The sequence below is a fragment of the Diaporthe batatas genome (genome assembly GCF_019321695.1).
Source record: "Diaporthe batatas strain CRI 302-4 chromosome Unknown Contig00003, whole genome shotgun sequence".
Taxonomy (NCBI): domain Eukaryota; kingdom Fungi; phylum Ascomycota; class Sordariomycetes; order Diaporthales; family Diaporthaceae; genus Diaporthe; species Diaporthe batatas.
Genome location: NW_025408550.1, coordinates 2999721 through 3024707, shown reverse-complemented (window position 1 = coordinate 3024707; position 24987 = coordinate 2999721). Strand labels below are relative to the sequence as shown.

Sequence of the window (24987 nt, the reverse complement as noted above, 5' to 3'; positions counted from 1 at the left end):
GTGGGCAATTGATGAGTGCTGACGGAGTATGTGTGAGATTTGAGCATTGTCTCGTCACTATTCGGCCTGTGCAACCAAGCCATGGGGTTGAGCTGTGGCCAGCGTAGGTAAGCATGGAAAAGTTGTTTGTTGCATTTTGAAGTACTGTACACTATGAGAGTGGTCTCCGGTCGTCTTCCCCCCCAAGCCTCCGGACCAACCTGAACACATTTACTGTGAAATTCAGTATCCATCCGAACAGGCCCAGAAGCAGGAAGGAAGCCAGAGCCTTCATCTTGACATTCTGATCCCTCGGGCTATTGTTGATGTTCAGAGAGTCAAAAGCCAGCGTGGTGCTTGCAGACTTGAATATGATGAAGAACAGGTCCATCAAAGTCAGCGACACCTTCTGCATGGGCGATCTCAGCCCCAGTTGCAGGCCTCTGTACTCGTCCCATGTCATATAACACACATATGGCATGACAATACAATCCACCACAATGGCCACTATCCACTGAGAGCGGAGAGTTGACTGAAGCCCTCCCGCCCTGTCACTGTACAGCAGCCAGAGGTTGCCGGAAAAGGCCAGTGAGATGGCTGATGTCACCAGGACAAACAGCCGCAGCAGAGCAGGCACGAGCGGGTTGTTCAGAAGCAGCCGCCATACCTGCTCGTGCAGTGCCTGCCTCCTGCTCCTCCGTATGCGCTGCTGTTCCAAGGTGTCGGTTATGCGTGGCACACGGACGTCGTTGAACCCGGGCATCAGTTCCTCGAGCTTCTCCGGTTCGACGTGCTCTGACCTCTCACCGGGAACTCGGCCGTATTTGGAGGCCTGGACAAAGCCGGTCCATGGTGAGGTCGAGTCCGCATATCGCATCATGTGGTTCGGGATGATCACAGGCTCGGCATTCCGCAGATGATCCCACTTCTTTCCTCGTTGGGTCTGCCTTCTCCTTTTCATCGCGAGGTGTTTCTTCTTCAAGGGCATAGTCGGTTCGGCCTCGTCCCATGCCACGAACCCGTCCCTAGAGACCCTCCGCTGCGGTGGTGCGGGCGCATTGTTGTGGTCGGCTTGTACGGTCTGCGGTGGTCTGCTTGGTTTGGTCTGTTGTGTTTCTGGTATCGGCGGGCCATTTTGCTCATAAGAAGCGATCCATGCTGCGCCGGATTAGCCACGTGCATGGGGGTTGTTGAGGTGCGGTGGGTCTCTGAGAGGGCTCACGAGGTAGACTTCGGAATCTGCCACAATTGGCTTCAACAGCAGTGCTTCCGGTCCCGGGGCGGAAGCTGTCCATTACAATAGGTCCCAAGACCAGCCGAGGACACGGGGGCAAGGAGAGACAGGTTGGGTCGGACAAAGGGGCGTCGTCAAGGTGTTATGGCGCTTCCGACCCACAAGGGGTGTAACACGGAGAAGTGAGAGGTTTTGCGTTATATGTTGGGCTGTTAGGTAGTCGGCGGACGGTCGCCGCAGTACTTCTGTTCCTCCGTCTCTGCTTTCTGTCTGCTTCCTCTCTACCTAGATATTTGGGCTGAATGCACACTAGTCTGCCCTTGGGCGCACCAGACAGGGCCGGGATTATGCGGCTGGGACATGCGCCGTCGCGGTCGGAATGAGGTATCAGGGTATCAACAATCGCTCGGGATGCCAGAAAAGAATTATGAATTAACACAGCACCAAGGTCGAAGGCAAGAAATGGCTGCAAATGCGATCACACGTGTTCTTCAGGTTCAGCAGACAGGCGGGTGCGGCCCGTACAGCGTGGTAATAATAAACGAGTCGTCGCTTGGATGGCCGCGACCTGGTGGTGGTTCACTGGCGCCAGACAAAAATAGGCGCGGCCCTAATGAGATGACGGGACGGTCGGTCGGTTGGTCAAATCCAGCGGACCACGGCACAGTCCTGCCAACGCATTGCTCGGTTGGCCAGCGCGGCTGCAGGCGAGGCTGACTGCTGTGGGTGAAAGAAGAATACAAGGGAAGAGGGAAGGGGAGAGAAGAAAAGGCAGCGGCTGGCGGGCAGCAGAAGCAAGCGAGTGCAAGTGGAATTGGCGTGAAGGACCAGGACCTCCGCCGCGAAATGAGGGAGGCTAGCCGGGCTGGCAGCGGATATCAAGCCATGCGAGCGACTGGATGCAATTTCAAGGTTTGTTTGCCCAGAAATAGTGGACAGGGCCAATCCTCATCAGCAGTGCGACAGTGCGACGGGCCCTGGGGGCCTGGGGGCCCACACGTAAGAGAAGCACCCCGCGATAGTTGCCATCGATAGCGCCGCTACCAGGCAAGCCAGGCAAGCCAGGCCACCTCGAAATGGCAAGATGGACTCGGGTGCTGTCAGCTGTGTAGGGGGCGGCCTTCAGGTTGCACCAGCCTGCCCCGGTAAAACATGCAGATCTCCTGCGCCTGGCGGGCCCCGGCGGTTCCACTGGCTTACAGAGTGGCTGCAGGGCGGCCGCAGCTCAACTGCCCTGCTGCCGTTGTGTCTGCCGTGGCCTGCGTAGGTACGGGGGTATGAAGTAGGTATCTGGGTACCCTGCGTCGGGCACGGGCCACCAGAGGCGATTTAAGCATCCACCTCGTGCGTCACTGCTCGGCCGGGATTGGGGAGGGAGGGAGCTTGTTGCCGAAAAAAATACAATGCCAGCCAGGGCCCAGCTAGATCCAGATAGACTCGGACATCCAGGCTTGCATTGTGACGACAGCTTCTCGCAGGCCTCCCTCCCTCCCTCGCCGCCACCGGTTTTGTAGCCCGCTTTTGTTGACACGCCCAGTCGTCCGCAGCCATGCCCTTCCTCGCCTAAAGATGGAACACTTTCTCTGTGCACACAGGCTGGTATCTTGAATGAGCGATTAGCTTTCTCGACCCAATCTTCACAGTTTTTGGAAGTCATCCCCCCGTCAGGTACAGCGCCGAACGCCACCCGCCGCCAAAAATGCGCATCTTCCTCCTCCCGATATCGACGCGTCGGACGCTTCTGTACGCGCACCGTATGAATGCGGCGACCGCATCGCAGCAAGCCAAGCAATCACTCCTCGAGAGAATACAAGAGAAGGCGGCCAAGACCTGGGCCGGCTGGGAGCAGAAGAAGTCAGGATGGCAGAAGACAGTGGTCGGCTATGGGAATGAGGCACTAAAGAGGATCCCCTACGAGGAGTGGGCATTGAAGTCCGTGCCGCCTCTGTCGACAAAGCGCAAGGACGACGAGCTGCGGGGCAACGACAAAGTAGAGGTCATCTACCCCAGGAAGCTGGTATCAGCCGACAAGGTTACCGAGGTCCTTAATGCTCTGAGCACGGAGCGCGAAGCCTTGCATCGGCGGAGGCTGCTCTGGTGTTTCGTCGGGATGCCGATCAGTGCACCGTTTGCATTGGTTCCAATGTACGTGCTAGCATTGCCTGTGCTATCGTCGCGTGTGAAGTCCATACTGACCGGGGCCCGGCCAGTATCCCGAACATCCCCTTCTTCTATCTCGTGTACCGTGCTTGGTCACATTGGCGCGCCCTGGCCGGCGGAAAACACATCCAGTTCTTACTTCAGAACAAACTCCTAATCCATACCCCGTCTCCCAAACTCGATGAGGTCTACTCAGAGCAAGAGCCACCGCTGCCGTCAACTCCTGAAACCACAACCACGCCAGGGGAACCCAAAAACAAAAACCCAACGCTGCCGAAGGACGCCCAGCCGGAAGATGGTGAAACGATGTTGCTGTCCCAGTCGAACGGGAAGATAATGACGCAGGCTTTGGACCTGCCTCAGCTCGAGATCGAGCTTGAGCGAGCGATATGGCAGGTGGAGACTGCCATCGAGAAGCAGAATGCCGAGCGCAGCGCCTCGAAGAAGGACGACCCGAAGTCGCAATGATTAAGGGTGGCCGATAATATTATGATGTAGTATGAGTCGGAGATGGTGTCACGATAGCGTGCGACAGGCGGGGAGGTCAAGCCGGCTGGCACCGTGCGTATGGAGCTGGGACCTCCGGGTCGAAATCCCACCCAAGTCCTCGTCTCGGGCGACGATCTCCACACAAATCCAATTCCGCTTCTCAATTCCCCTCCATTCTCGCCCCCGACCGGCATTGTCAGATCTGACGGGCAAGGTAGTGCCCTCTTAGTGAATCAAGCCCGACGATGGTGAGGAACGTTGAGCAAACGCTCAAGAGGCTCAGGATCAGGGCTATCTGCAGCCTGTGCCGGGCGGAAGAGTTCTGCTGGAGCAGGGAAAAGTCACTCGCCGCCTGCCTCTCCACGTCGGAAAGCCAGCCGTGCCGAACGTCGCCGACCTTGACCACCCGGAACATGGTGGCTGCCTCTGTGTTTGATTCCGGAGTCGTCTCCACCGTGGTGATGGCCAAGCTGGAGCCCTTTGCTGACGAATCGCAGATCTTGGTACAGATCACCGTGCTGCTCGCGTCCTTTGGTGGGGGTAGTGAGCAGGCCGTCGTACGCTCATAAGCAATGGCAGCCTTGCGGCGCAGGAGCCGTTCCGTTGGGGTCTCGCTGGTCTTCCTTCTCACGGGCCTGAGTCTCGTAGAACGGCAGCTCTGTCTCCTGAGCCCCTTGTCACCGCAGCAGGTTGGGTTTAAAGGTGACGAGGCGCTCGGGGCGTACTGTTGTGCAGCTGCCACGATCAGGGCTTGGATGATGTCGTCCTTGGCAGACATTTCTGGGTATCTCATCCTGGCGGCGCCGTTTTGTGAAAGGGTTTGAGACATGTTGGATTGGGATTGACTGGTCTGCAGCATTGCAGAGGACGCCTGTGAGAGTGATGAGGACGGTCGAGAAGAGTGAAGGAAGAGGCGGGGTTGAGTGAAGAGGTCGAGGGGCCGGGAGGAAGGGATGAGCAATGCTGTATGAGACAAGTCACGATACAATGTCGCACTTTGTGACCTGTGGAATTCTACCCTGGGGGCACGCAGGAATGTGGAATCCACAGCGGCCAAAAGGGATCGAGGCCATGCCCGTTTTGTTTTGTTTTTATCACCCTTGGCCCGAAATCTTGGGGATGGCCGGGGCCATCCGGGGCCATCCTCCTTCGCGACAATATGTACAAGGTTTGGCGAAAGTGCACAAGAGGGTGGCCGGCTTGCCAAGTTCACCACGCAGCCCACACGCAGCCCACGTCGGCGCCCCAGAACGATCGTTGGAGGGTCCACAGAATGTCTCAGTTAAGGGGAAGGTGGCTTCTGCCACTCCCTGTCAAGACGCTCATCACATAACCTAATTTCGACTCGACGGGCCAGATTAATCTATTCAGATGACGGGCCGCCTTTCAATCTCGGGGGTGAACTCCCCTGGCCGGGGTTATCTGCTGTGTGCGCACTGGCCAGCTCTCGGTCCCATTCACCACTTGGACAGTCCAATGCATACATGTATTTGTGCTGACCGGCTGCACGCACGCAGGATGCTGTCAGCAGCATGGGCGCACGCAGCCAGGCAGTCAGGCTGCACAGCAAGAGCTCTCTGGTGCTGATTGCCGTTGGATACTGTGGTAATAAGTCGGTCGTACCCCCCCGAATCCCGATGCATTCCTGACGCTAGACCTCACTGATTGATGGCCACAAGTACGGACCTCTTCTCACCGCCCACCGAGCTCCAGCGATCCCGACAGGTGGGTGCTGCATCAGTTTGACAAACCACTGGTCCCAGATGCGGAGCCCACCCCCCAGCACCGTGCTCGCCTGGTCCGTTGGCCCCATGCCGTCGAATGCCGTTCTGGATGCGGGTGCTATCCGGGGCCACGCCCGGCATGATGAGTGCTCTCAAGGGCAGGCCGGCATGTCTTGGGAGCAACTATGATGAGTATGAGGCGATAGGCGTTGGAACACCCCTTTTGCGGCTCGATAGATAAGAGCCGACCGTCTCGGTGAGGACACGGCACAATGGCAACGTCCTTATCTCGCCCTCATGCACCACGTGGGTGCTGCCGCCCTGGTGAGGCGAGTCAAATCTGGGCCCAAATCGAGGGTGTGATCGTCGAGGGAGACCCTCAGCCGGGACGCAGGCCAAGGCCGTCTCCTATTGATCGAGCGGACACCCACGGTCCGGGACTGCCAGTCTGTCCGCGTCCACGGCCGCCCGAGGCCCGAAACAAGGGAAATGGATATACTGTGTACAGGTAGTATACACCACAATCCCCTTCCCCCAGTTCGGCGAGACCGGAGGGGAAGTGCTTGGCCCCTCTAGATAGGGCTGCCAGCGTAGCAGGCAAGAATTGTGGTTTGCCCAGAGACCCACAAGCGTCTCCGCTTGATCGCAAGCGGGAATCGGCCCACTTGTGGTCTAATTGATACGTGTGTTTGGCTCTTGAAGGCGGCGTGTTGGAGACAGGAGCCAGCACAAAAGGGACATGCGTGCACAGCGTGAGTGCGCGTGCATCCGTTTTCCTGTGGGGCCCGAAGGTGCTCACGGCGTGATCGTGCTCGGTCATCGTCACCGGGGACCAAGGCGATTATTGGTGGCTTCAGAAGAGTCCCCTTGGTATAGAAAGTGCACCGTAATAAGCATACATCTTGCAGTGTGATTACCGTTATAAGCCCCGGTTCCCAGTAGTTCACTCGGTCACCGACCAGCACAAGTGATATTTACTGGTTTCACCTCTTTTTGAGAGGTCACTCGTGTATAGCGTGGCAGGAACGACGTAAGGCAGTCTCCACGTAGAAGGCATTTTATGATAGTTCTTAAAGTTGAACACACTCTCAAGCTGCTGACGCCGTCCATGTACTTCAAAGTGTGCTTGTTGCAGTCACCAGGTATGTGCATATGACATCGGGTGATAGTTAAGGAGCACCTCGGCGGTAATTCAAATAAACTTTTGGTTTCCATTGCCATGATCTAAGTGGAGGCTGTGAATAATGAGATACTCCTACAACTCCACAATACACTGTCATGTCAGGCGTACCACTGACTCCCGCCTCGAACTCAGAAGCTACCAGAAAATGGCACAGGGTAAAGACACCTCAGAATTACGGTCTACCCAGTCCGTCCCTCGTTATCAACGCCAAAAACCATCAAGCTGCATGTATGAGGCTAAACCATAAGACACTGGTACAGCAGTGGTCGTGAGCAGCCTCGACCTTGGCACGAGTGCTGCCGCGACCCGCCAAGGTGGCGCGCAGTAGTGGAGTAAGTGAGTCGTGATTCGATGTACAGATCTCGTTCTGCAATCGACGTCACAAGATCGCGTGGAGCAACTACCAGCAAAGCAAACCTGAGCAGTTATGAAGCGGCCTGCAGAGCCTCTGCGGGGTCCCCTGTCGACGCAGGCACTTCCGCGGTCGTCTCCGTGGTCGTCTCCATGGGGGCCTCCATGGGGGCCTCCATGGCAGCTTCTGTTTGTGCTTCCGGCGGCGCCTCTTGGGCCGCCTGAACAGGGGCATCACTGACAGCTTCGGGAACAGCTTCAGTTGCGCCTTCGATAGCAGCCTCCGTCGGAGGCTCGGGTGCAGGCTCGGTGGCGGCCTCAGGGGCGGGCTCGGGCGCAGGCTCCGTTGCAAGCTCGGGCGCAATTTCTTGCGCAACATCTGCAGGAAGATCTGTTGGTATATCTGCCGTGGCATCCGCAGGCGCCTCTGCCAGGAGATCATCCTTCAAGGCGGAGACTGGATCGGTGGTCTCAGTCATGCGCATCTTCTTTGCGCGGCCATTGTCGTGGAACTCGAGCGACTCCTTCGCCTCCTTCAGCTCCAGCTCCATCTCATCTAGTCGTCGCTTCATGCTGTTCTCTCGTCGGTGGCTTTCGTCAAGCTGGGAGCGAAGCTGGGCTTCCGATGCTGAGAGCGCGTCGACCTGGGCACGCAGCTGGGCCTCGGCCTGGGAAACATCGTGACCGTCGAGGCCGTTGCCGGCAGCTGGGCCTGCGCCTGCGCCGTAGGTCTCGTAGTGTTGAAGGCGGCGCTGGATCAGGTCGTTGATGACTTCCAGCTCGTCGATACGGGTCTTCAGGCCTGAGTTCAGGGCGAGGAGCTCTTCGGGTGTTTGTGGCACGCCCTCGCCGTTCATGGGTGAGGGAACGCGACCGTTGCCTCCACCTGGGACCCCGAAACCAGACAAGGGCTGCTGTAGGTGGTGCTCGTCGAGGCCATGGTACAGCATGTGGCCGGCGTACATGTTGGGCGTCGCGGTTCGCGAGATCGGGGAGTTGGTATCGTCGATGTGGCCATTGCCCGCCTTCTGAGAGGTGCGGCGGACGCCGAGGGCAGCGGCAGCAGCGTTCTGGGCCTGAAGATCAGCGACGTTGGAATCAGAGGCGACAGCCTGGTTCTGCCAGGAGGGAAGGAATGCAACATTAGCCTCGTCGGACTCGAGAAGCGTTGTTAGATGGGCCTGCGCATGGAAGGCTTACCTTCTTCTTCATATCCATGCCAGGGCGCATTGTCTTGACACGGTTGCGGCTCTTGATAACGTCTGTCTTGAGGGAGATGGGCCTAGGCCGGCCGTGCAGCTTGAGGAACAGGCCGCAGGCATTGCAGAGGACGGCGCCGGACTCATCGCGACGCCAGAGGGGAGTGGTGGAGGTCTGACAATTCTGGCAGACGGGCTGCGACGTTTGTTGGTCATTGTTAGCCGCCATGGAGGCCATCATGGTTGGGAGGGATGCAGCAGCACGCTGCAGAGAGACAAAGTCGCGGCGAGATGGGACGGGATGATATCGTAGCGTATCGGGGTCTATCGTGAGATACAGGTAAGGCGAAGGGAATGGGCGTGTTGATAAGATCTCGGATGCCAGAGATAAGGAGGGAGAAGTTTTGGGGGGGAGAGAGCGAGCCAGCCCACAGGCCAACAACCCAGTTTTTTTTCTTCACTAGCGGGCGATCCCACCCGAGCCACGCCCATTGCTCACATGCTTCGGCCAATCAGAAGATGCGCTTACTATCAGCGCCGGCAGTCTACACCCTTGCAACCTCTCTTTTTTTTTTTTGGGAAGGGGGGAGGGGATGAATTTTTTGGCTTGAACGGCATGGCCTCTTTTTGGCTGTTTTGCGTGACGCGTGGCGCGAGGATGCAACGCTTTACTTGGTCGCACAAGAAAAAGTGATGGGTTGCGTGGGCGGGTGATTGAATATGAATATGTGCAAAAAGGGAAAAAGAAGGATAAACGTCACTTACCAGATTCCCACCTGGGCCAGCACTTGTCGCAGCTGGCGCCGTCGCGGGTGTCGAGTACATTGTTGACGGCGTACTCGTCACTGCTCTGTGTCGTGGAGGAGACGGGTTAGCTGAGGATCGAGTCAATGCTGATGGAGGTTTGGCAGAGGTGACAGCGTTCGCTTCGGCCGAGTGCGGGTCTGAAGGGGGGCGAAGACCGAGCTTAGATGGACAAGGTGCCGTAGGCGCGCTCGCGTGCAAGAGCGAAGCGAGTTCACATCTGCCTGTTCCCATTCGACGAAGCTGGCGCCAGCAGGCCTCAACCAACAAGTGATTCACATGGACAAACAGATTTCGCAGTCTGATTATTCACCTACCTCTGCTGCGGCGGACTCGACGTCGAACTGGCGGCGGCGGCGGCGGCTGCTGCTGCAGCAATCGACGAGATGCCCGGGAGCTGCTGGTGGGAAAGGGAGGCAGTGGTCGAGGTCGAGCTCGGTCGCGATAACGGTTCGAGGGTTGGCGGCGGGGGCAGGCCGCCTTGCCCTTCTTCCATCTTGACCCTGGGGGAGAAGGTCAAGGGCGGCAGCCCGATATGGCACAGGTGGTCGTGATCGGGCGGAGGTGTCAAGCAAGGATGCGGGATGGGCAGAGGGAGAAGCAGCGGAGAGCGAGTCGAAGCCAGCTTGGCGACGGGCAGGGAGGTCACGGGGGAGAGACAGGTTGGCTCGTCGGGTTCGGGGTGTCGGTGCCGGGGCCGGGGCCGGGGCACTGCTGCTCTCGGTTTGGTTCGAGGGTGCTGTGGCAGACTGTCGAGTAGTCTCCAAGATGCCCGGGTCGGTACAGACGGGCGGAGGAGGTGTGTGGAGGAGGAGGAGCAGTAGGAGGAGGACAAATGAGCGACTGGAGGATGGAGGGGTAACTAAACAAGAGATAGACAGCCACCAGCAATAGTTCAAAACATTACAACTCGACGGGCTAACGTGGTTGGCTTGCAAGTAAAGGGACGTTTCAGAAGTATGTATCGATACCAGGCATGGGAGATTGGAGATAGAGAAGGCGTTGCAAGAGCTCAAATAGCAGCAGACGAGGAGGAATAACCAGCAACACATGCTCGGTACAGTACACAACAGATTATTTCACAATCAGCCAGATACAGAACCGCTCCAGACCCTGGCCAGAATAGACCGAGCCCCTGATTTCTGCGTTCTACTAGTCCTTGGGGGCAATGTCGTGTTGGCTCGAGCTCGAGCTCCAAGCTCCAAGCTGACCCCAGCCGTCACGCACTGTACCGTGTGTTTACGAGGAGGGCGGGCTTGGTGCTGCTTGTGCGGTGCGAGCAGGCCAGACAGCAACGGAGTGGCCGTTTTATTGGGCCATCCCTTGACGGCGAGCCCAGCAACCAGAGTCGTGGCTGAGGGCAGCTGGACGGAGAGACTGAGAGACTGATACTGTACAAGGCCTTGCCACAAACCAGGACTAGTTGCACAGGATACACAGCCTCTGCCCTTCTCAAATTATCAAATTTGGGAGATTGGGCTGCATGTCTCGTTCTCACATACGTCAAAGGCCACACCGGAAAGGAGAGTGATCAGCCGACCAACTCCCCCATGAGGATTTCTATATCGGGAAGCAGTGGAGGCAAGAGCTTAATTGGGACATTCGAACCACGCACTGAACGACAAGAAGATGCCGACACAATACACGAGTTGTCTCGGTATGACTTGTCGGACGTCCAAGTTCATCTATGCTGGGCCATCTTAAAGGGGTCCGTGGCCCGGGAGCTCAAGAGATGAGACGGGAAGGTAGCCGAGTGGTGGTTTGTGGCAGCAACATGGGGCGGAATGCAAGTACTGTACCCACATACCCAAAGTACCTAAGTACCTAGATACCTTGATACCTCCCTCCGCCTTGGAGCTTTTTTGCCTGCCGACCCGCGACCGAAAAAAAAGATAGCCAAAATAATTTTGGCAGTCAACTGCAGTTCCAATTGTCGGGTGTCTCTTGCACGCCGACGCAACAATACAATCGCACAACGTCCTCACCGAGGCTTCCCAGCAAACATGTCAACAAAGCACGAGAAAGACAAACCGTACGGGGTCCCCGCAACTTTCATCCCAAGCATGAGGCTTAAATTCGCTGACCAACGTTCTTCTCCAGGTGGGACACGGAGGACATCAACAAGTGGGAGATTCCCGCCTTCAAACGGGAAGACAATGCCGGCGGCACTTTCGCAGAGGAGTCAACATTCACAGTGCTCTTCCCAAAGTATCGCGAGGTGTATCTGAAGGAAGCAGTCAGTCCCATCGCCCTCGACGCTAGCAGCCCTGAGTGATCCGAGACTGACCAGAGACCCGCCAGTGGCCCCTTGTCACCCGAGCGCTTGAGAAGCATGGCATCGCCTGCACATTGGATCTTGTGGAAGGCATGATGACTGTCAAGACCACTCGAAAAACATTTGATCCCGCCGCCATATTGAACGCGCGAGACCTCATAAAGCTGCTCGCCCGGAGCGTCCCCGCCCCTCAGGCGATCAAAATCCTCGAGGATGGCGTTGCATGTGACATCATCAAGATCCGGAATCTGGTCGGAAACAAGGAGAAGTTTGCAAAAAGGCGCCAGCGAATCCTGGGCCCCAACGGTTCCACATTGAAGGCGCTAGAACTGCTCACATCTACATACATCTTGGTTCACGGCAACACCGTCAGCGTGATGGGCCCGTTCAAGTCTTTGAAAGAAGTCCGCAGGGTCGTCGAGGACTGCATGCACAACATCCACCCGATCTACCTGATCAAGGAGCTCATGGTCAAGCGGGAGCTGGCCAAGGACCCAGCACTGGCCAACGAGAACTGGGACCGGTTCCTGCCAAACTTCAGGAGGAATCTGAGCAAGAGGAGAAAGCCACACGTGGTTACCGACAAGAGCAAGAAGACCTACACGGCGTTTCCTCCTGCGCCCGAAAAGAGCAAGCTGGACCTCGAGATCGAGGACGGCACGTACTTCATGGGCAAGCAGGCAAAAGAGCGAGCTGCCAAGGCAGAGCGGGAGGAGAAGGCCAGGCAGAAGAAGGAGGAGAAGAAGCGGGAGCGCGAGCAGGAGTTTGTCCCCCCAGAGGAAGCTGGTTCGAAACCGAAGAAGAGGAAGAAGAACAAGGACGCATCTGCTTGAGCTTCTCAATTCACCTACTGGCCGGCTGCTCGGCCACCCACGCGATACCCGGTCGAACCTTGGACCAAATGTATTATCACCAAATGCAACAAGCGATATTCACCGATTTGATGTGCCTGGACACGTTTTCACGACTACGCGGGCTTCATTTGCGAGCAATGCGGATCCGTGGTGTGATTCACAGTGCATGCTTGCTCGGCAGGGCAGTACTGTACATGAGGCTATCTGTGACAAGCGCAACGACCGGGCCCTACAACTTGGAGCTCGGCGCGGCCCCCGAGGAGATGTCGATAACCAACTTGCCAAACTGCTTGCCGTCCTTCATGTCGGCAAAGAGCTCGTCGATTCCGTCCAGGTTCTTCAAGCCTTTGGCCACCCGGCTTATGACTGGTTTCAGGAGCGGCCGTTCCCTGACAAACGCGACCATGGCTCGGAACTCCTCTCTCGAGCCCATCGTGCTGCCTCTCAACTCGATGTTCTTCATGACGGCTTGCATGACCCACGGCATGGTCGGGCCGGTGGTCATCCCGTACTGAGAAACGATACCTCCCGGCTTGAGCAGCCTGGCCGTCCTCAAAACGATGTCTCCGCCAGCCCCGTCGATGACGGCATCCAAGAAAGGCCTCTCCTTTGGCAGGAGTTTCTGCAGCTGCTTCTCCCAGTCCTTGTCTCGATACGACACACCGCCCTTGGCGCCCAGCTTGACGGCCTTGTCGATTTTGGCCTTGTCGCCACTTGTGACCCATGCATTGCACCCGAGCGCGACGGCGAACTGCAACACTTGTAGAGCAACGCCCCCGCCAATACTGTCCACGCTATGAGTAAGGCGATGCCCTCTTTTGGCGAGCCGTAGCAGCTGGGGAAGTGCGAGGGTGAAGCATGGCAGATTACGTACCCAGTGATCAGGATGTTGCGGCCACGGCTCGCGTTTTCTCCGGTCTTGGTCACCAGCGCTCTCCAGCCCGTCAGGCCCACGAGCGGCAGCGCTGCGCCCTCGACTGGAGACAGGTGCGACGGCGCGACCTCGACGTCTTCCTCGTTGCAGACTATGTACTCTTGTGCAGTGCCCGCGTCATACATGGCAGTCCCGCCAATTACGCTTTATACTATGTCAGGTCAAATGTCCTGGGAGGGAGGGCTAGGGGTGCTGGAGAGGAGTTGAATCAGCCTGTCAATAATGAAAACACACCGCGTACCTGTACTTCTTGGAGTCCTCGGGTCCGTCGGGATGAGCGTCCCAGCCCCGCGCTGGGAACAGGAGGACGTCCTTGTCCTGGAGGTTGCGCACACATTGCGGCCCGGACTGGATTACCGTCCCGTGGCCGTCCGCGAGCAGTGGGTTCTCGAATGAGATACCGGGGTAAAGCTGCTGGCGGACGAAAAGGTCGCGGTGGTTCAGAGCTGCGGCATTGAGGCGGATGAGGACTTCCTTTGGGCCAGGGGACGGCTTGGGTACTTCCTTGAGCTGGAGGCTGTTGGAAAGATGAGTATCTCGGCACGGTCGGTAGTTTGTAGTACTGCGTAACTTACGGGTAGTAAACCTTTCCTGGCTTTCCATCGATCTTCTTGACGGTCAATGCGATGGGCATATTGGCTGCTTTGCTGGCCTGGCAATGTGCGGCTGGGATGAATTGTACCTAGGTATAAATATAAAAAAAAAAGTGAGGGCTATCTTGGGGCCAGAAATGAGACAATAGTTGAGGCAACAAGATCTAAACTACCATGCCGGTCAGATCGAATGACGTCTACGCAAGGGGGAATGAGGTTCATTCAGATCTCAAGTACCGCTGCTGCATGAGCTACGCCCCGCATTTCGGTGCCGATGAGCCTCGGCTCCTGTGCCGCCGGGACGGCCGGGATTGCTCAAGAGACACCGGAGCCGGATGACAGGAGAAAGAGCAAGGGCATGCAGGCCAAGGGGCCAGGGGGCTAGGCGGATCCTTCGATTGCGGTATCTGATGAGGCTGCGAGCCAGCGGTCTCTAATCTAGGGTTCTAAATAGCAGTTGAATGGGACAACAAGCCGCCGGGAGAAAATTCCCTCTCACTCTCGCCTCATTCATTCCATCACACACACACACATATACACTCACAGCCTCGACACTGCGAAAGCAGCAGCAAAAGCAGCAAACATAGATACGAAGCTGGCCACAGACATCAGACCCATGCCACTGATGCCATGTCCTGATGAGCACCCGCCGCCCAGCCTAGAACCCACAGCCATGAGGAACCCACCCCAGAAGGCCTTCCCCGAGGCCACAGCGGGCGCCAGGATGCCGGGCGCCAGGGCGAGCTCAGGCATCCGGTAGGCCAGCAGGCGGGCACCGGCCATCATGGACGCGGAGAAGAGCAGGGTGGCCGTGGGGGGGCGGGGACCTCTGGCGCCGTCGAGCAGGTACAGGACCCAATCGCCAATGTGCTCGTAGCAGGTCGAGACGCCGACCAGGGAGCCCCTCGTCAGCAGGGAGATCAGCTGTGCGCCCCCGATGACCAAGCCACCGGCGATGGGCTGCAGGGCTGACGGCTCCGACACCGCCCTGCCAGCCACCGTGACCACGATGATGCCCAGCACGATCTCGTAGCACACAAAGGTCTCGAAGGGCGGCGTGCCGAGCAGCTGGGCCAGCGTCTTGGGGGAGGAGGCCATGCCTCGGGTGCCGTGTCCCCTGGCGGCCTGCTTCCGCAGCCGGGCGGCTATCCAGCCCTTGAGCACCGCCGACCAGAATATGCCGCCGGCCACGGCGCCGGCGAGGGTGAGGGGTGCGGAGGGCACGCCCATTGCGACCTGGAGGAAGACCATGCCGGGGCACGAGGACGCGTAGGACATTCCGGCGCCGAGCAGGGCACCGCCTATGAGGTTGCCATCGAGTGGGAAGCCCAGGAGACCTGCGGGCGAGTAGGACCGCGGTGGGGGGACCCGGCTGCCCAGTCCGGAGAGGAGGTGCACGGCGAGGCTTGGACGGCAGTGTTAGCCGGGTGAGGAAGACAGGTACGAGGGAACAACTCACGCAGTGCAACCGGTGGCGGTGAGGAAGGTTTGCAGCATGTTCCACCTCTGCATGGTGAACTGCGAGGCGATCAGGTAGGGCGAGTACATGCCCGAGGCGACGAGGGCAGCCCCGAAGGCGGCGCCCGAGAGGACTGTTGCGATCATGACTTTGTGTGGTGAATACGTGCAGGGTGGTTGGTTACACTGCCTACACCACGAAACTCGACCGTGTCGAGCGAGGCTAATAAGTAGGCAGGTAGGTAGGCACACACCATCCACGACAAGGTCGCCGGGCCCACGGACGGTTGCGGCAACCTCGACCCAGTCTCCTCCTTTGTAAGTCCAGTTGTCTCCGCAGCCCACGTCTCCGTCAGGTGGAGCTCTCTTTGGCACCACTACAACTCGGACTAGACCACACAGATACAACCTTTGTGAGGGGGACTCACCAACGTGACAAAAGCCAGGCCCCGTGGTCATTAATGTCTGCCATCCTGGGGTCGAGAACAAACACATGGGGAAAGAGCATAAGGAGACCGTGCCCGTGACAGGCAACCCAAGTCCACATTCGACCCACCCCAAACACTAAAAGCCACTCCCGCCCCGTCAGGCTCGCCGGGTCGGCGAGGTTTGGGTCGACTTGTCAAGCAAGGCCCGCCCTCCCGCCGTCCCCGTTCGGCGACCTCGACAAAGCCAATTGCCCTCCCCTCCTCCTGGCCGTGACCTCAACCTCGATCCTCATCTCCTCCTTCATCAGCCCTGCCACAATCATGGTAGCCGCAGGCCTGACCTCGCCCAGCCAGCGCCTCAGCACCGGCCACGTCTTGGGGAAGTCGTCCCGGTCCGGGAGCATATACCGCACCCTGACGATATCCCCGACGGCGGCCCCGGCCTCGGACAGCGCCGCCGCGATATTGACCATGCACTGCTCCGCCTGCTCCGCCACGTCGCCCGAGATGGCTCCCGTCTTGTAGTCGTACCTGTGCGCGCCGTCGTCAGGCCCAGAATGACTCGTTCGGCAGTGGACTTACCCTGTGCATCCTGACACGAACACAAAGTCGCCGTCGACTACGGCCCTGGAATAGCCGATCTCCGCCTCGAACGCGCTGCCCGAGCTGATGAGCTGCCGGGAAGGGGTGGAAGAAGCCATTGTGAGAGGAGGTTGACCTCAGTCTTGAGCAGGGGGGCTTCTGATTAGACTTATGCAGCTTTTTTTGACGTGCAGATGTGAATCACCCACCACGTGGCTCTGTTCTGTGGAACCCTGTGAGTCCTTCTGTACTCCGTACGTACCGAGTGCAAGACAGGGATTGACTTGCTTGTTGGAAGCACGAAACGGTCCACTCTGGCGCATCCTGCAGCTCTTAGACTGGTTGGACGGTCCGAAAATATACAACCACCAAAGATTCCAGCCACACACATTGGCTCTTCCCGCCAGTGCCACCGTCCATAAACCAGTGGAACGCACCCCTACGAGTAAATGGCACAGCTAGGCCAGCATGCTTCATCATCAAGACCAAGTCTTTTATTGTGATACCTGCCTATAATCAAACACGCCCCAGGCTCGCGAGCTCTGCATGATGCTTGCTCTCTGCTCCGGGGCGGAATGCCCACCTCCCAAGTAGTAGCCAACTATATAGGCATCCTCGGCTTTTCTCTTTTCGCTGTCCTGTTCATACCTACTCTGAGCGTCCCAGTCATCGCCTCTAAACTCCAGGCCAGGCCCCTGAAACACAAATAAGCAACAACTCCCAGCAGTCGTTCATCCCTAGGCACAGTCTCATCCCCTCCTGCAAATTAATTATGCTCTTTCTGCTTGTCAAAAACGAGTATATCATCCCAGCATGGAATGTGTCCGGATGGCCTTTGGTCCAAGTTCACTGGGGGAGGGGTGGGGTGTTAGCAAGGCATCCTCTGATCAGGCTGCATGAGTCCCGTGGCAGGAGGGACTTACTTGAAATCGACCCGGTGCAGGCTCATGGATCTCTGGGCCTCTAGGCCTTGTGCATCCAGGTTGTGTACACAGAACACCAAGCGGGCGGCTACCAGGGAGCCCAGGAACATGGCCTCCTCGAAGCCGTGCTTCGTCCACTCGGCCAGGTAGGTCGGCATTGTCGCCAGCTTGATCGACGTCGGCGTTTGGCTGTGGAAATGGTGGGACATGTGCGGCGCCGAAGCCTCGCCCGACGTGGACCCTGGCGCCCCGCCAGGCGTGGACACGCCAGGGTGCGGCGTCTGCTGAAGCGATGCCGCCGTCGTGGCCGCCTGCAGCAGCGGGTTGACGCCCGACGAGGCCCCCGTGGGCATTGTGTGCGGTGGGCCGGTGAAACTGCCCGTTGGTGTCTGCGACCCGGTCCCGGCGGGCGTCGCCACGTTAGAAGGAAGCTCCGACGTGAACATGGTCGCGCTACTGGGCGAGATCAGGTGTCGCAGTGTCAGGGTCTGCAGGATGTTGTCTTTCAGCCCGCGGATGCGGCTGCCGTTGCCCACGAAGACGATGTTGTCCCAGCAGCCCGGTCGCATGTACATGTCGCCAATCTCCTGCACGGCCCGGTAAATCGTCGTTGCGATTCGGTCGATCTCGGCGCGATCCGCAAACGTAAATCTCTCCAGGCCGATTTCGATATCTCTCTTGATGCGTTTCGTCTGCGGTTCTGAGGACGTGGCCGGTGCGGATGTCGAGTCCGGAGGTGGTAAGAAGTTGTCTACCTTGAAGGCATCACCACTTGGTTGCTCCCCAGCTGGTTTCTCTGCTTCCCCTGCCTGAGCTTCCACCTTTGGCCCCTCGCCGTTAGCGGGCGGCGCAACATCCTCCTTTTCCTTCTCCTTCTCCTTCTCTTGATCGACCGCCTTGGCTGGTGCCGGTGCTGGCTCCTCGTGAACGATTTCTTCGTAATGGAACACATTCTTCAACCTCTTCGAGTTCGGCAACCGCGATGGCTTGTTTGCGTCCACGGCATCTGGGCCTTTACCTTTCTTCCCTGCCTTTGCCCTCTCCTGCTTCTCCCTCTCCTTCTTCGCCAGGAATTCTTTGGTCTGGCCGCTCGTGACGATGTTTGCGATGTCAAGGACACCGTCATTATCGGGACCCTTGTCGTCCACAGTGACCCCGTCGTCAGCCTCCGCACCCACCGACAAGTCGCTTGTTGTGCCAGCTGCCGCTTGCGCCGCAGGCTGACCCGTTGGTGCCGCTGCCGACTGCTGGCTACTGCCACTCGCCGAGGGCAGCTCCATCAGCCCAGGTTGATCCGCCGCGTACGGCAGAACCTCGCAGATCTGGCTCTTCTTCAGCTGCTCCGCCATCTCATAGGTGAAGCCCTGGCCCTCGAGCAGTTTCTTGAGCTTCAGAGTGAACGCCTCGCCCCCGGAGATGGCCGCCTCCTTCTCGCTTTCCGGGGTCGTCAAGCCCAAGTCCTTGTGGTTCACGATCCTGTTGTCATATATACAGGTCACGTCAACCTTCTGGAAGCCAATGTCGACGACGGTCATGGTGGGCCACCGAAGCCCGTATTGTGTCGCGACGCCGCTGTGGATAAGGCAGAGTGCCGGAGTCTTGGTCTTTTCAAACACGTAGCGCGCAATGGCTTCGCAGTCAGGCCGTGTCCACTGTGGCGACGCCATGAGCGTGATCGGGGTGTTGTGGTACGTCGTCGTCAGCATGCTGTGGACATGGTCTAGGAACGCGAGAAAGGCCTCCATATGCACGATGCGGCCGCCTGTACAGCAAATCGGGCGTGTAAGTATACGCGGGTGCTTTCAACGGGCACCGATGGAGGTGCAGCCACGCCAGAACTTACCTCGGATGGGGTATACGGCGCCTTCGCTGGAGTCGGGGTCCTCGACGAACTCATACTCCTCCTCAGCCTTGGCCCCATCGACAGGACCTGCCTGCGCGCCTCCATTAGTGTTCAGCAGGTTTTCCTTCTTCCTCTTGACGGTATGATACGGCCTCCACGCCCCGGTCTGCTCGTCTTTAAACATGCGCGTCGGGAAGCGCTGCGAGGGCGGCGTCAATTCGCTGCAGCCGAGCTGGGCCATTGTTGTGGAGGAGCCAGGACAGATGACGAGAACCTGCTCCTCCTTCCATTTTGTTTGCGAAGACATCGTGAGGCCTTGCGGGTTGACGGGTGAAGGCTGAGAACGAGGGGATGCCCGCCGTTTGAAGTCCAGTCAAGTCGACGTGCCTGCGCTGGTGTGTCGCGACCGCGCCTTCAAGTAATAAGCTCGCTGGGAATTTTAGCGATTTGGAGCTTGGGCGCGCTCGCGCAACCCCTAACCCTCAGTCAGCTGCAGCCCATGCTTGCCTGGTAAACAGTACGGAGTACCTAGGCGATGCCCAGAACCTATTCGGGGATGCTTGTGCCAATCCGGTCTTACTGGCCTCGTACCAGCCCCAGCATGGGGTGTTCAAGGCTAAGAAGCTTTGTAAGAAGTGTAATCCTTCGGCGAACTCAATCTATCGCGCTGCTTAAAGACAACCATGCCAACGTGGAAGGAAGGCCTGCTCGTCCCGGTACCCCGGTACCCGCCCAAGGATCACAAGGGCTTTCTTTGGTTTTAAAGCAATACCCAGGTAGTGATCTACCACCATTCTTGAACGGTACCAGTCCATTCATTCACTTTCTACTTCGTGGATGGAATTGTGTGCAAGTTGCCTTATGATGTTGTTGATGTTCATCATAGTGAGATTTGCTATCAACAGGAAGTGTACCCATGTAGCAATGCATAAAACATTAGACATAAAAGCTGCCTGTCGCCCGCTCCCAGCCTCCAGCCTCCAGCTGCCGTGCCGTGCCATGCCCAGACCTGTTTTGCCCCTCGAGGGGATGGATATCGCGCTTCTGTGCCTATGAACGCCAATGCCGAAGAAAAAGTATGCCCAGTCCCAAAAACCAAAATGAGGGCTCACCGGCCCTTTAGTATGTGCCGTCGAGCTCGACCCCGAAACTCATCACCTCGTGTCTTGCCACCTTGGCATCTCCGGTTGTGGCCACCTCGTTCTCTGGCTTCGGCGTGCGAGGCTCCTGCTCATCCCCTGATGATGTTGGTCCAGAGGTGTGGAGCGTGGACGGCGTCCGGGGCATGTCCTCGGTTTCCATGCTCAAATGCTTCTCCATGACAGTGGTGTACGTGGGCGAAGATGCTCTGGACCGCAACTGCTGCTCCTGTGTCTCAATATCCTGCTCACATGGGCTTGCCGGTGTTACATTAGTTGCCCATTTGGATGTAGACTCGATAACCCCATCCATGGTCTTGTGCTCCGCTCCCTCTTCGCTCTTGCTCGTCATTGTCGACTGGAAAGAATTCCTCAACGGACTCTTCGCTGGGATCTCTCCGAAATCGCTCTTACTGAAGCGTGAAGACCTTGCAGGGCTCCTTGGTGGAATTGCAGGTACAATACGCTTGGGGATGTTCACGAGTGCCCCCTTCGCGTGGATGATCTGAGTGACCTGAGGTGACGACGGGACCGCCCGGGCTGGTTGAGCAGCTGTAGCCACCTCGAAAATAACCGGCTCGTCGTCGTCATCGTCTTCATCATCTTCATCGTCTTCTGACAGATCCTGGTCGTCCTCCAGCTCCGGGCCGCTCTCGATATCTGAGCCTTCCTCTTGCTCGTCGTCTGCATCCTCATCCCGCTCGTCGACAGATACTCCGTCTGCCTTTTTAGCGTTTTCAGCGGCAGGGGTTTCCTCGGAGATCGTTGTGATCTCGTTCGCCGCCTTCTCCTCGGCTACACTGTCCTCCGGAATCGACTCTGGTCGCTCCCTGGATGGGCTCCTGGCGACGCTCTCCCGCGAGTGCTCGACCTCCTCCGGCTCCATCACAACCGGCAGCTTGTCAATCGAGGCTCGGTCCAGCCCCTCGTCTGACGTTGGTGTGGTCCCCCGAGTGTCGACAGTCGTCTGCGTGAACGCATCTGTCATGCGGCTGAGGGTAGTCCTGTTGGACATGTAGCTGCCCCTATTGCTCTGGGTTATGGAGGTGTCTGTGCTCTGGCGGTTGTTGAACTGGCCGAACAAAGGACTGTTCGGGCTCGGGCTGTACTCGAATTGACTGCTGGCGGGCCTGTGTCTGGTCCCGGCTTCTCGGATCTCAAGACCGGCCATCTCGAGCGCCCTAACACCAAATGGATCTGGATCCTCGTTATCTGGTACTCCGAACGCAGGCCTCCCCGGGGATAGCAGAGAGAGCGCGGATGGGTCCTCAATCACGGCGTCGCCAGGGGCCGGCTGCAGCGCCAGCTTCTCCAGGAGAGGCGCGTTGAAATCGACCCTGCCCTCTGCGCATTTGAGAACCTCATACAAAGTCTTAATTTCCGGGTCGTCCTTCTCAGGGACCTTTCCTGCCAGCACATCAAGAACAGAGACGTCGCCACCGTAGAATCGCTGGTTTTCCGATCCCCGTTCCGTGACTGACGACCCATCGATATTAACAGCCCGGTGCTCACCCTTGGCCCTGACGTAGGTCAACACCGTATGCCCTGGATCCTTACCCCGGACCTCGTTCTCGATGCGCCCATCTGTTATGGTAGGCCCAACGGCTAGCTGTACGTCGGTGCCGAGGGTGGTTTGGGGGCGTGTGAACATCTCCAGATCAGACATTGAGTTGATAACCAAGACGCAATCGTAAACGTCGACGCCGATCACGAATCCAAGGGCTGCCGTGTGCAGGAGGAATGCCGAAGGCGGGGACCATCGTCCATCGGACTTCCTGGCGACCAGAATTCCACTTCCTCCGCTGCCGCTCTTCCACAGTCCAGATCTCATACAGGAGAAGATTGCCAGGCCGACAGCGTTCTGGACTATTCTGGGCGGTATTTTCCTCTTCTTGTGCTGCAGCGACGTGGTGGATGCGCGCCTTTCGAGATTGGTGGGGCTGTCATCACGAGCGGCTATGCAACCCTCGGCTGTTCTTTCATGTTAGTTGGAACGCATGGAAATAATGTGGGTTCTCGGACGTGACGTACTGCAGAAAGCCTGAAGTATACGAGCTGCTTTTTCGCTCTCGCGGTCCAAAGTGGAGGGCCAGTAGTCCTCAGGCCCGTAGCGACGGGTCAGGGCGTTGGTGGTGTCATGGACAGGGGCGGGCGCGGTGACAGGATTGAAGAGCCCAACATTCGGCTTTGGCCTGTCTCTAGAAGACCAAAACGCAGAGAAGCGCTGCATGGTGAAAGCGGATGTCCTGAAGAATTGTTGTTCAGGCCATTAAAGAAAAACAAAGGATGGCAGGCATTGGGGTGAGCTGTGAGAGTGCAGGGGCAGAATCTGGCCGTGTTTGGCCCCTGCGCTGGTTGCCCGTGTCCAGGTGAGGTGGGGGAGGGGGGGCGGGATGCTGTTATGGTGAAGGTTGGATGTTGTTAGACGGGTGGGTTTAGGAATGGTGGTGGTCGCGAAATGGGTTGGTGGCTGGTCACACAGAGAGCTTCGAGGCGGCGGGTACCAGGGTGACGGTCGTGGGCGAGGTAAAACCTGCTGAAAAAAAAAGAGGCACGGCCGCGGGTCGGTAGTGGGATCAGTTCGGGTCTTTTGGTCAAAGGCCGGGAGAACGGGTCGAACAAGCACGGTCTGGGGGCCAGCCTCGTTATGCTAGTTCTAGTTCTTTGAGCGTGAACGGCGAGCAGCAGTAGTATTAGATCGGGGGCGAGGAAACTCGGCGTCTGGGGCCGTTTTGTAGCTGCAGTTGACCCGAAAGACGGGTGACGTGGGTGCAAGGTTGTTGCAAGGTTGTGGCACGGTGTTTCGTGCTTGGTACAGGATGCAAATGCAGGCCAGCAGGCAGGCAGCAGATGGGTAGTTGTACAATAAATAAAAACAGAACCGATCGGCGTTTCTTGCCCGGCAGCTTCGGCAGACGTGTTGCGTGGGTGTGCAAGGCCAGGTCGAAGCGAGCGGGTCAGGCTGCTGGTATTATTACTATTACACAGTATGTTACCGGTGCGGTATGGGTTCCAAAGGCCTCTGGACCCGTCTGGGTTGGGTTTGAAGACTGGATCTGGTGGACTGTCGAACTGGCAGCAGTGTTGCAATGTCGCAGTGTGGGAGGGCCAACTGCGCCTGTCTGCTGACGTCGACAAGTCGTGGATGACCGAAGGCCCCTCGAGGTAGCTGATGGCTGGGCGTGCAGCACGGGTGCAAGGCCTGCAGGAGCTAATACGTAGCGAGCAGAGGGGTGTATGCAAGCGTGGGTGGCATCCGGCTGTTGGCTAGCTCTTGTCAGGTCAGGCTTGCCGAGTTGGTGGTTCGTCGTGGCCTTGGACTGGTTCGAGTCCAACGGTTCCTGGCGGTTGATATAGTGGGGATGCACCCTCTTTGACTGCAGCCTCCCGTACTATCGGTGTTGGGTCGTAGTAAGCTCTGCTGGAGCTGGGCCGGGCTGACCTGGTGCTGGTGTGTGGAGAGGCGGAGGGGAGGGGGGGAGGGGTGAGAGGAGGAGAAACGAGGCAAGAAGCAGACAAGGCAGGTCAGAGTCGAAGGGATCGCCGTGAGCGATACGACTCAGTTATGTTATTGAATGGGAGCGAGCCGTGGTTGACGCTGGACAGGCAGCAGAGCACTGCACGGCACAGCAGAGTGTGGCTGCGCCTGGGCACACAATACAGTAGTACCGTACAATACAAGGAACGGACGTGCGAAAAGGAGAGAGGGGCCGAGAGGGTCGAGAGGGTCGAGAGTGTCGAGAAATCAAGGCACATCAGGTCGAGTCAAGTTAGATTGCAAGAAGGGGGAAGAAAAAAGACCAAGCCCCTAGACAAGAAGAATGTGGTGGAGGGGCGGACGGGGCAGGGGAGGGTCAATTTGACGCCCGTTTGAAAAAGAAAATGAAGAGAGAAAAGAATAATAATGGTCTCCCCCATGCCAACCAAAGGCGGCATTGCAGCCGTCCCGGGGCAAGAGATTTGAATTACTGAAATGGAGGTTTGGTGTTCCAGTGTTGGAGTGTTGCAGCCCGCCGTGTCCAGGGGCCGGCCCTCGCGTGCGACTTGCTGCTTGTTGCTGCTTCCGCTGGTGCTCTGCTACACCGGGATGGACGGGTATTCTGCAGTCTCATTACGCGGCGGGGGGCGGGGGGGGGGGTTCGAAATGAGACGAACCTTTTGCGTCCAGCCTTTGAAACATGCACAACTGCCACTCCACCGGCCCTTGGACTATCCACCCCACCCTCGGTGCCTCGATCAATCTCTCAGTGTCTGTTCTCTGCATTGCCCATAACGGCCGAACGGACGGCAGAGGCAGCCCAGCCCAGCCCTCGCATTGCTGGCCCATCTCCTTGTTCACGACGGATGCTACGATGCTACCCTCTACTACCCTCTGCACTATACAGCCAGTCCTGCGCTCGCGCACTTCTCCTATTCTCTTTTGATTAACGCCATGCCAGCATGCCCAGGGCTGCCTCGACGCTCGGACTCGTCCTCATCAGACTGTCAGAGCAAGGACTGGGAACGAATGACTCTGTCTTCAGCACCTGCCGTGGCTTGGACAGCACAGCGGGGCACGCTGCTTCTGGCATTCCATACTATAGTACAGATTACTCCGTACTCCCTGGCACCGAGACGGCCTAGGTACCTAGGTACCTACCTGGCCAACTAGCCTACCTAGCCTAGGTAAGTACTTACACAGTAATGTGTACGGGTTTGTCTGCCATCTCATGTTTGGCATGTTTTTGTTCCGACACAGGCCTGGGACCAGACCTGGGACCAGACCTGGGACCAGACCCAACTAATCGCAACCGCACAACAACATGTTTCGTTTGTTGTGTTTCCTACACCTATAC

At 57.9% G+C, this 24987-nt stretch overlaps 10 protein-coding genes across 10 annotated transcripts; 2 read left to right on the top strand and 8 right to left on the bottom strand.

Annotated features, from left to right (window-relative positions):
- Positions 1–108: 108 nt before the first annotated feature.
- Positions 109–2150, bottom strand: KVR01_003362 (uncharacterized protein). Its single transcript, XM_044792693.1, has 2 exons — positions 1202–2150; positions 109–1137 (listed from the first exon to the last, which is right to left on the bottom strand). The coding sequence occupies exons 1-2, from the start codon at positions 1272–1274 to the stop codon at positions 152–154; spliced, it is 1059 nt and encodes a 352-aa protein (XP_044648377.1). The 5' UTR covers positions 1275–2150; the 3' UTR covers positions 109–151.
- A 448-nt stretch (positions 2151–2598) lies between these two features.
- KVR01_002254 (uncharacterized protein) lies at positions 2599–6682 on the top strand. The gene is made up of 2 exons (XM_044783915.1): positions 2599–3358; positions 3424–6682. The coding sequence occupies exons 1-2, from the start codon at positions 2913–2915 to the stop codon at positions 3839–3841; spliced, it is 864 nt and encodes a 287-aa protein (XP_044647269.1). The 5' UTR covers positions 2599–2912; the 3' UTR covers positions 3842–6682.
- On the bottom strand, positions 4059–4721 carry KVR01_003827 (uncharacterized protein; the record flags this gene model as incomplete). The annotated part of the gene is made up of 1 exon (XM_044781331.1): positions 4059–4721. One exon carries the CDS (start codon positions 4719–4721, stop codon positions 4059–4061), a length of 663 nt encoding a protein of 220 aa, XP_044648842.1.
- A 95-nt stretch (positions 6683–6777) lies between the features above and the next one.
- On the bottom strand, positions 6778–10227 carry KVR01_002500 (uncharacterized protein). Its single transcript, XM_044787392.1, has 4 exons — positions 9441–10227; positions 9085–9169; positions 8321–8515; positions 6778–8190 (listed from the first exon to the last, which is right to left on the bottom strand). Exons 1-4 carry the CDS (start codon positions 9617–9619, stop codon positions 7195–7197), a joined length of 1455 nt encoding a protein of 484 aa, XP_044647515.1. The 5' UTR covers positions 9620–10227; the 3' UTR covers positions 6778–7194.
- A 630-nt stretch (positions 10228–10857) lies between these two features.
- Positions 10858–13942, top strand: KVR01_003075 (ribosome biosynthesis protein KRR1). The gene is made up of 3 exons (XM_044784522.1): positions 10858–11155; positions 11224–11359; positions 11425–13942. Exons 1-3 carry the CDS (start codon positions 11127–11129, stop codon positions 12229–12231), a joined length of 972 nt encoding a protein of 323 aa, XP_044648090.1. The 5' UTR covers positions 10858–11126; the 3' UTR covers positions 12232–13942.
- KVR01_002956 (uncharacterized protein) lies at positions 12482–13820 on the bottom strand (the record flags this gene model as incomplete). Its single annotated transcript, XM_044793195.1, has 4 exons — positions 12482–13037; positions 13127–13330; positions 13428–13703; positions 13762–13820. The coding sequence occupies 4 exons, from the start codon at positions 13818–13820 to the stop codon at positions 12482–12484; spliced, it is 1095 nt and encodes a 364-aa protein (XP_044647971.1).
- Positions 13943–14319: 377 nt separating the features above from the next.
- Positions 14320–15384, bottom strand: KVR01_002928 (uncharacterized protein; the record flags this gene model as incomplete). The annotated part of the gene is made up of 2 exons (XM_044786256.1): positions 14320–15184; positions 15239–15384. The coding sequence occupies 2 exons, from the start codon at positions 15382–15384 to the stop codon at positions 14320–14322; spliced, it is 1011 nt and encodes a 336-aa protein (XP_044647943.1).
- A 475-nt stretch (positions 15385–15859) lies between these two features.
- Positions 15860–16366, bottom strand: KVR01_003079 (uncharacterized protein; the record flags this gene model as incomplete). Its single annotated transcript, XM_044783830.1, has 2 exons — positions 15860–16196; positions 16248–16366. 2 exons carry the CDS (start codon positions 16364–16366, stop codon positions 15860–15862), a joined length of 456 nt encoding a protein of 151 aa, XP_044648094.1.
- A 353-nt stretch (positions 16367–16719) lies between these two features.
- KVR01_003661 (uncharacterized protein) lies at positions 16720–19454 on the bottom strand. The gene is made up of 3 exons (XM_044794669.1): positions 19014–19454; positions 17171–18932; positions 16720–17096 (listed from the first exon to the last, which is right to left on the bottom strand). The coding sequence occupies exons 1-3, from the start codon at positions 19318–19320 to the stop codon at positions 17051–17053; spliced, it is 2115 nt and encodes a 704-aa protein (XP_044648676.1). The 5' UTR covers positions 19321–19454; the 3' UTR covers positions 16720–17050.
- A 402-nt stretch (positions 19455–19856) lies between these two features.
- KVR01_003204 (uncharacterized protein) lies at positions 19857–23980 on the bottom strand. Its single transcript, XM_044788547.1, has 2 exons — positions 22184–23980; positions 19857–22123 (listed from the first exon to the last, which is right to left on the bottom strand). Exons 1-2 carry the CDS (start codon positions 22380–22382, stop codon positions 20133–20135), a joined length of 2190 nt encoding a protein of 729 aa, XP_044648219.1. The 5' UTR covers positions 22383–23980; the 3' UTR covers positions 19857–20132.
- Positions 23981–24987: the final 1007 nt, after the last annotated feature.

Coding starts and splice junctions, on each gene's coding strand:
- KVR01_003362 (XM_044792693.1), bottom strand. CDS start 1,274: ATGGACAGCTTCCGCCCCGGGACCGGAAGCACTGCTGTTGAAGCCAAT. Junction 1,138..1,201: donor CAGATTCCGAAGTCTACCTC/GTGAGCCCTCTC, acceptor AATCCGGCGCAG/CATGGATCGCTTCTTATGAG.
- KVR01_003204 (XM_044788547.1), bottom strand. CDS start 22,382: ATGCAGCGCTTCTCTGCGTTTTGGTCTTCTAGAGACAGGCCAAAGCCG. Junction 22,124..22,183: donor TATACTTCAGGCTTTCTGCA/GTACGTCACGTC, acceptor ATGAAAGAACAG/CCGAGGGTTGCATAGCCGCT.
- KVR01_003661 (XM_044794669.1), bottom strand. CDS start 19,320: ATGTCTTCGCAAACAAAATGGAAGGAGGAGCAGGTTCTCGTCATCTGT. Junction 18,933..19,013: donor CGCCGTATACCCCATCCGAG/GTAAGTTCTGGC, acceptor TTTGCTGTACAG/GCGGCCGCATCGTGCATATG. Junction 17,097..17,170: donor CTGCACCGGGTCGATTTCAA/GTAAGTCCCTCC, acceptor CCCCTCCCCCAG/TGAACTTGGACCAAAGGCCA.
- KVR01_002254 (XM_044783915.1), top strand. CDS start 2,913: ATGCGCATCTTCCTCCTCCCGATATCGACGCGTCGGACGCTTCTGTAC. Junction 3,359..3,423: donor CCGTTTGCATTGGTTCCAAT/GTACGTGCTAGC, acceptor GGGCCCGGCCAG/TATCCCGAACATCCCCTTCT.
- KVR01_002500 (XM_044787392.1), bottom strand. CDS start 9,619: ATGGAAGAAGGGCAAGGCGGCCTGCCCCCGCCGCCAACCCTCGAACCG. Junction 9,170..9,440: donor TCGAGTCCGCCGCAGCAGAG/GTAGGTGAATAA, acceptor TCCACGACACAG/AGCAGTGACGAGTACGCCGT. Junction 8,516..9,084: donor CTGGCCCAGGTGGGAATCTG/GTAAGTGACGTT, acceptor CAAACGTCGCAG/CCCGTCTGCCAGAATTGTCA.
- KVR01_003075 (XM_044784522.1), top strand. CDS start 11,127: ATGTCAACAAAGCACGAGAAAGACAAACC. Junction 11,156..11,223: donor AAGCACGAGAAAGACAAACC/GTACGGGGTCCC, acceptor GTTCTTCTCCAG/GTGGGACACGGAGGACATCA. Junction 11,360..11,424: donor AGGTGTATCTGAAGGAAGCA/GTCAGTCCCATC, acceptor GAGACCCGCCAG/TGGCCCCTTGTCACCCGAGC.